General features: G+C 43.9%; 1 protein-coding gene across 4 annotated transcripts in view; it reads left to right on the top strand.

Annotated features, from left to right (window-relative positions):
- The window catches only part of HYOU1 (hypoxia up-regulated 1), an 80,258-nt gene extending 72,024 nt beyond the window's left edge, over positions 1-8,234 (top strand). For 3 of the 4 annotated variants that reach the window (XM_033919075.1, XM_033919077.1, XM_033919076.1), the window contains one exon: positions 576-8,234. In XM_033919075.1, coding sequence (XP_033774966.1) covers positions 576-637 — 62 coding nt within the window. In that variant the 3' untranslated portion in view covers positions 638-8,234. The remainder of the gene's footprint in view (positions 1-575) is intronic. The other variant, XR_004536828.1, reaches the window with a different exon arrangement.
- Positions 8,235-8,662: the final 428 nt, after the last annotated feature.

Below are 8,662 nucleotides of genomic sequence, written 5' to 3' on the forward strand. Positions count from 1 at the left end.
TTATAAATTTTAAATTGGTTATACTTGTATTTAAATTGCTGCAGGGAATGGGACCGGAAGGTTTAATGATGTATATAACTTTCCCAATAAATAGAGCTACCTCCTGGTATAAACAGTCATTGAGGCTTGGCTATTCTATAAGTTCATATGGTCATTTGAAATCTTTGAAAAAATCTTTTGAGTTTATAGGAACAAAGCTTTGGAATGATCTTTCAGCTGCACTAAGAAAAGTTACTTATTATATCTTTAGAAATTTGTTAAACATTTTTATTTTTAATGATGGGTGTTAAATTAGTAATTTTGTTTGAACACAATATTGTTTAATTATCAGGCTATGACAATAGTGCAGAATATAAATGAATAGATTGTTTATTCTTTTCTTTCTGTTAACATTCTCATTTTCATTCTAGAGCAGCATAACTTCCTGTGGTTTTCTTCTCTAGGTGAGAGCTGCTCTACTGGGAGTTTATAGGTTTAACAAAAGAGCCCTTGCTCCCCCCACTGGCAATGTTACAGCTTCTAGTTATATCAAATTCTCCAATCTGACTCATTTATATATTGTGTTTAATTTATAGAATCTGTGAACAAGAAGACTTCTGATGTCCCAGGAGGAAACCGGAAAACTGACGAGTTATAACGAATTCTGACCGCCTTCCCACCATCTATTTATTAACATTACTTTTTTGTAATGAATATGGCAGAGCATGCCAGATAGGCAGACATACAGTGTAGCAGAGATGTACATTTCTCTTATCTGTGTGTTTCACTGGTACTTGTGGATTCCAGCTTTTTTTTTTTTTTTTTATTCTATCCACCATTGCCGCCACCCCCTTCATCCATTTATGGTGGTTGATCAAGATGCAGTAAAATGAAACTACTTTGCATTTCAATACAGTGCAGTTACATCTAATGCAAGATTGAATTAGTGCAGCGCTACTGATCTCCACAAAATAGAACTTTTTTGTGCTACTGGGGGCCACTCATCAGTGAAATCTACTGCTTTTACTGTTTTAGTTTCACAAATGTTTTGTGATCCTTTTGTGAGTGGGACAGATGAAGCTGCTAAATTTAGGCATGTCATTTTGTGTTTTTCTTACATTTTCATAAATGTACTGCTGAATGCCTAATGCTTGTTGTGTTGTGTGTCCTCATCTTTTGTGGTTCTTGTTAAAACATGTTTCTTACATGATGAAATACTTTCTTATGGAAAGGGTGGTAGATGCATGGAACAGTCTCTCAGAAGAGGTGGTGGAAACAGATTGTGTCTGAATTCAAGAGGGCCTGGGATAGGCACGTGGGATCTCTCAGGGAGAGAAAGAGAGATAATGGTTACTGTGGATGGGCCATTTGGCCTTTATCTGCCGTCATGTTTCTAAATGCTACTTTAATGCAATTAAAGGCATAAGTTTATAGTTATCAGAATCTGAAGGCACAAAGATACAGGATAAAGGAAAAGCAGCTAGACACAACGGGTGCCTTTCATGTGTATTTACTAAATTATAACCATTGAATCTATAGGCGAGGGAAAACAAAAGATGGGAAGGGTTTGATTTGAGGGTTTGTTTTTTTTTTTGTTTTGGCCCCAGATCCACCTATACATGGTAGACAAACATGACCCTAATTTCCAGGAGAAATATACATACATACTGCAATAGGAGAGACATTCTAGACAATAGTTATTTCCCCATACTCATCCACTCCAGATTTTTCACTCTGCCTCCAGTGTACTTCACAGATTTGCTTAGCGCCCTCTAGCAGTCTTTCCTTCTGCATGCATGGCTGCTGCTGTGTATGCTATGTTCTTCTCATTTTTATTATTTTATGTCAACATAGGTTCATCCCCTTTGCGGGTATTTTCGCATCTACAGCAATTTTGAGGCTCTACCTGCTTGTGAATTCAGACTTTGGTCTGTAGCTGACAGGGCGATCCCTTTTGGGTTCCTGTTGGCCAGTCTACATAGTAATCCTTGGAACTCAGAGCCATCCCTGAAGTTGTCACCATCCGCTAAGCGGTGGTCAAACGCAGACTGTTTAAGTGCGCTTAGAGGGCTCAGCGGTGTCCCACAGTGTGCCGGTTGCATTTCTGTGCCTCCGCCTGTCCTGGTGCTCATCCGGTGGTCCACAGTGGTAGAGGCGTTGTCAGACAGTGGAATCTGACCGGCAGCCCAAAGATCACATTGGAGAAGGCTTTCCCAGCAATGTTGCAGTGAATTCTAACCAGCTACTGACTCAGAGCTGGAAGCAGGTGTAGTCCAGTGTCTCTGGTAACAGTGAGTAGAGCAGAGCTGACAGGCTCTCTCACCGATTTTGAGGGGTTTTCTGTGTTTTCAAGTGTTCCATTTTTTATTTTTGGGAAGTTTTTAGCGCATTTTTTTGCATGAATTTGATGTCAGCAGCTATCTTGGATATTTAGCAATCTTTTTTTTCATCTCCCTGCTTCTTTAAAACTTGTTGTTTTTTTTTTCTAGGAAACTTGCTGGGGTGGAGTCCTCAGGGTCTCCTCTTGTGAACTCGTGCAAAGTTTGCGTAAATTTAATGCCCGGTGGGGGGGGGGCGCGGTAGCTTCCAGCTCTGCTTCCCCTACATAGAAGCAGACGATTCCACTCTCAGCTAGCCCAGTGTGGCGACTGCCATTGCTTTTAGGTTGACTTCGCTGGCTTTTCAGGGACAGCCAGGCAACACAGTTCTAAGTCATCTAAGGGTGACTCTATGCCCCAGGGACCTGAGATTTTTGTGGTCCAAATTTCATACCAGAGGTTCTGCTGCTGGAAGTTCTCCACCTCCTCCAAAGGAGGAGGGGATCAGGACTTGGGTACTAGATCTGACGGGCCCCCCGAAAGGACTGCATGTGCTGAAAGAAACAGCCCCGGGGAGACCCGACGGCAGGAAAAGAAGCTGCCCCTTGACCAGGGTAGTATCTGCAGAAATCTCACACACACCCCTGAGCAATGCCACCCCACACAGTCTTCAGGATGACGGGGCACTTTATAGTCTGTTAGTCTGAACCAACTTATCCAAATCCTCACCAAACAAGACCCCCGAAAGGGAAATTTCATCAGCTTAACCTTATATGCCGACTACACCTGGAGCCACAGGGTACGATGAGTGGCCACCTTGAGAGCCATGGACTTGGCCAATGCCCGCAACAGATCATACATGGCATCTGAAAGATAAGCACCCATCTCAATTTTGGCTACTTCCTGTTCCACTAAGGACCAGTCATTTTTACTTGCCCAAGAAAGCCTCATAATCAAGGACACACTTGGCCCTCTGAAAACAAGCCTGAGCCACCAGACCGCCACACATTGCCACCTGGATCTCTAGGGTAGTGACATCAAAATTCTGCTTAAGAAGAAACTCCAACCTACGCTCCTCAGAGTCCCTCAAAGCTGAGCTGCCCTCTACTGGCACTGTATGCCGCTTCGCGATAGCCGAAACCATTGCATCCACCACTTGTGACTTCAAGGTATCCATATCCCCCTCCAGGATGGGATACAGGTGAGCCATAGAGTGCACAAAACGAAAGTGTGACTCTGGCGTCTTCCACTGCGCAAGCACAATATCCTGATGCATAGGAAAAGAACAGGAGGCTGAGCAGGAACCCGAAGGAGGGGGGGTCCACGACACCCAAGGGCTCTTTCATGTCTTCCCCGAAGCGCAACCCCAAGGAAACCAGCAGAATAAGCTCCTGGAGCTCTTCTCACTGAAATATGCACACCACCAACACATCCTTGCCAGCTGGCGGAACCGAAAAACATTCGCCAGTGGCATGCATCCCACAGAGGATCCTGGAGGTCCACTAAGGGGTACAGGTCCTCAAGCAAAAACTGTTCCTCATACAAAAAATCATCCCAAGAGACCCTCGGCCATTTGGACGAAAGAGGAACAGACGGGGATGAAACCGGTGCTGAGGGGGGCCTAACTGGAGTGGATGCAGAGGGACCCACCTACCCTCAAGACCCTCTTAGTAGAAGCAGGACCCCCGCCCACCGAAAATATACCTTGCACAAGTCTAAGACAAAATCAGGGGGAAAACCCCTGGCAGCCCAATGGAACTCACTGCCAAAGCAGTGGACACAGCAGAAATCTGCCTCGTCTCTCCAATACCAGAGGCTGCAGACAAAATGGGGGTGCTTTCTGCCAAAATCAAAGCAAAGCCTGCCGAGAAAAACACCCCCGAGGCCTGTAGCGGCTAAGAAACCTGAACCGCCCCAGCCCCTAAAGCAGGCAAGCCCTCTGCCGGGTTCCCCCACAATCCTCACATCCAATAACTCCTTGCTGGCGCCTTCCCAGTGAGCACCCGGTTATGGGATTTTTACCAGGCCGAAATCACGATGGATCAGTGGGTCCTGGAGGTGATTCAGGACGGTTATACTCTGGAGTTTTCCCGCTCTTTGCCTGATCACTTTCTTGCTTCTCCTTGTCAGGCGTCATGGAAGAAGTGGGCTTTTTGCCAGACGCTTCAAAGGTTGCTAGATCTCAAAACGGTAGTTCTAGTGCCTCCTCGGGAATGTTGCACTGGCTGGTATTCTATTTACTTGCCCAAGAAAGAGGGGACTTTTCAGCCCATCTTGGATCTGAAGGGGGTCAACAGGGTTCTCTGAATTTCATCACATGGAGACCCTAAGATCTGTCATTCTGGCGGTTCAGCCGGGGGAATTCCTGACTTCTCTTGATCTGAAGGAGGCTTACTTCTGATTCTGATTCACGCCTCCCATCAGCGGTTCCTTCGCTTTGTGATCTTGGGACAGCACTATCAGTTTTGTGCTCTTCCTTTTGGTCTGGCTACGGTTTCAAAGATGGTCACCAAGATTATTGTGGTTGTGGTGGCAGCCTTGCGCAAAGAGGGCATTCTGGTTTACCCCTATCTAGACAACTGGTTGATACAAGCAAAATCCCTTCAGGAAAGCTCCCGAGTTACAGCTCAAGTTGTGGAGTTCCTGCAGTCGCTGGAATGGGTAGTCAACCTATCCAAGAGCTGATTGGCTCCATCTGAGAGCCTGGAGTACCTTGGGGTTCTCTTTGACACCAGCTTGGGGAAGGTCTTCCTAGTCAAGTTGCAGTCACAGATTGACCTCCTGATGGCTTCCTGGTGTTCTCAGGTGCAGGATTTTCTCCAGGTCTTAGGGTCGATGGCAGCTTTCCTGGGCGTGGTTCAGTGGGCCTGGGCTCACATGTGCCTGCTTCAGCATGCTCTGCTGAAGTGGTGGTCGCTCCAGTTGCGTGCTCTGGACTCTCCCGTTTCCCTTCGGGGATTGGTTGATCGCAGTCAAGTTGGTGACTCCATTCTTCCAGTCTGGTGCAGGGAGAGAATCTGGATCAGCCCCAGTGGACAGTGCTTCTCACGGACGCCAGTCTCCTCGGCTGGGGAGCTCAATATCTTGGTCACTCGGCTCAGGGCAGCTGGTCTCCGGAGCAGATGTCTTGGTCGGTCAATGTTCTGGAGACCAGAGCTATTCGACTGGCATTGCTAGTGTTCCAGATGTTGGTGACAGGAAAGTCTGTTTGGGGTCTCTCGGCCAATGCCATGGCTGTGGCCTACATCATGCGTCGGGGGGATGAACCAGGAGTCATCTGGTGGCGCAGGAGGCTGTTCTGCTCATGGTCTGGGCAGAGACTCATCTTCTGGACATCTCTGCTTCCCACATAGCAGGAGTGGAGAATCTGTAATGTTACTCAGAAGTGGGATTCTTCTACATTGTGAGAAATGGGATTGTTAAAATTTGATTATAAGCTTGAGGAATAAGTAAAAGCAGTTTAATACCTGAATACATTATGTCCCTGAAGTGGGCTTGTGTCCATGTGGGCACTGCACTGTACTGACCTGCACTCTTCAAGTTTCATACTGCTGCTGCCTAGAAATTCCATCAGATTGCAGAAGCCTTGCAGGTGGCCACAGTGCAAGAACCTACTATGAGGCATAGCCAAGGCATCTGGCAAGTGCCCCTCCCCTTTCTTTTCCACAGTTTTGTGGTGTGATTTTCTTCTTTTTTTTTTTTCTTTGTTACCTGTGTTACAGCCTTCCATGACATGTCACAAGTGGGTGGTAGGTAGTGCGATCTTGTCCCTGAAATGTTGTAGGATGTTTCAAAATTTGGTTCACTTTATACTAGTGTGCACATACAACAGCTTTGGATCAGATTTCAAAGAATCCGACTTAAGATTCATTCTAGGAACTGTACATATATAATGGCACTGACTCTTATGTGATGAGGCACATCTCAAAATTTCTTTCTTATAAAATAACCATGTCCCTGTGGCAGGGCCTACAGCATGCTACAATGGTTTAATACTTGTATTTCTACAATAGACAATTCTATATTGCATTTAAGAGCTAGTTTTATAACTGGGTGCCTATGTGACAAGTTCAGAAAAGTGCTTATTTTACAAATGCAAAATAAAAGCCTTCCAAGTAAACAAGCATATTCAATAAACAAATGGTTTATGAATGTAAATATTTAAAAATAGTGAATGGAATCTTCAGAGGCTTCCAGAGTTCAGAATGTTCACTTTACACTAAGGAATCATCCATAGTAATCATCAAATCTGTTTGCGTGAATCATAGTACAAAACAGTTCCTTTATATTCTTAATATTCTCTGCACATAATATATGTCCAAAAATATCTTAAACATATATTATATGCGGAGAATATTAAGAATATAAAGGAACAGTTCTCCATTAAGTTTCATGCAAACACACAGGGATCAAGATTGCATCGGGAGTGGACGCCTGAACGAGCTGTGCTGCTCGTCTCACCTGGAGCCATGTTGTGAATCTCTTTCCCGGCAGCGATATGGGGAAGAGAAAGGGAGTTCCCCGCTTTGCCACTCCAGCGGTGGAGTCCACTCAACAACTGGTCCAGACAATGCTTATGAGCGTCTTTGCTCGTTTGGTTGAAGTGACCCGAACTACTTCGGGGAAGAACCCAGAATCCTCAGGGGACCTCAGCGCAGTGAGCCGGGCTTCACTAAGCCCTGAGCAGAGGCTGGTTCCTTCCCAACCTGGAAGTACTACGGTGCAGGGAATGTCTGGAGTCCGGCAGCCCCCCAAAGGAGAGCTCGACCTCAGTACAGGAGGGACATCCCTACTGAACCCTTCAGAAGAAGGTGGAGATGGTAATCATCAGAAGTCTCCCTGCATCTTAGAGGAGGAGGTGAGAGGTGCTTCGGGAGGGAACGTTATCAGCTTTGGGGAGATGAAGAAACCAGAGAAAATAGATATGGAGGCGCTGTGGCAGACCATATCAGTCATGGATTCCAACCTTAAATTGAGTTTATCTACTATTAAAACAGACTGTGGAACAACAGGGGGTAATTCTCTAACTAATTTGAGTGAAAAGTTGAAGGAACAAGAAAATAACTTGAGTGAAGTAAAGAAGGTGCAAATGGAACTGGTCAAAGAGGTCTTATGTTTCTCGTAAGATGGAGAATTTTGAAAATCAACTGAGGAAAAATAACTTAAGATTTTTGAATTTTCCAAAGTGCCCTATTATCACCAGTTGAGATGGCTAGAAAATATTTCTGTAAAACTTTAGACATTCCATCAGAAAATTTACCTCCAATTGTTAGAGCTTATTATTTGAAGATAAAGACGCCACAAGGGGAATCCACTCCTACAGAAACTCCAGTAGATAAAGCAGTGGACATGAATTTGTCTTCATTTCTGGAAAACTCCCTTGAGGTTGTCACCCATAGAACTCTAGCTTTGGAGAATGATAGGGAATTTATCCTTCGCTTGTATTTTCATCATATAAATAAGTTTTTAAGCTCTAATGTTCGAGTTTTTCCAGATTTGGCTCAGAAAACCCAGAGATGTAGGAAAGAGTTCTTGTCCTTTAAGCCAAGAACTCTTGCTCTGGGGGCTACATTTCTTGTTAAATTTCCTGCAAAGTGTTATGTATCTTATCAAGATAAGAATTTTATTTTCTTTGAGCCTAAACAACTTTTAGAATTTATTGAATCAAAAGAAAGGCTGGTAACCATGTCTAGTGATGTATGACCTACCATCTGGCTGTAGTTCGGGAATCTAAGGCTGTGACCTTAAGTTAATTTTTGTTATTTCTGATTGGCAGTTTATTTCTTTTCTTGATCCTCCATTTTTGTGGATTAAATAAGAGATAGTTAATGTTTCCTTTATGTTTTATTGAATATAATTTCTGGATCTGTAGCAACTTGCAAAAGCAATGCTTGTATCTAAAATTGAAAATCTTATAAATTTAAAAAAAAAAAAAAAGTTTCATACAAACAGATCTGGTGACTCCTTAGTGAAAATTGAACATTCTGAACTCTGGAAGCCTCTGAAGATTCCAGTCACTATTTTAAATATTTATATTCATAAACCATTTGTTTACTGGATATACTTGTTCACTTGGAGTGTTTCTTTGGATGCTTATTTTATAAAGGTAATATACCTGCCTCTATGCATTTATAAAATAGAGCCAGAATCACCCTTAATAGCATGCAGATAACACAGCTGTACTTGTTCCAAGTGTGTGTATTCTAGGAGGATAATTTTATAAACCATTTTCATGTATAAAATGAGGTCATATCTAAAAGTAGTTGCAGCATAACCCTACATGAACTTGTACAGCTGGCATGCTCGGAGGAAGAGTTGGATCAGATATGTCTAACCTTGGTACTCAAGGGCTGCAAGCTAGAGAA

The sequence above is a fragment of the Geotrypetes seraphini genome, chromosome 13, assembly GCF_902459505.1.
Source record: "Geotrypetes seraphini chromosome 13, aGeoSer1.1, whole genome shotgun sequence".
Taxonomy (NCBI): domain Eukaryota; kingdom Metazoa; phylum Chordata; class Amphibia; order Gymnophiona; family Dermophiidae; genus Geotrypetes; species Geotrypetes seraphini.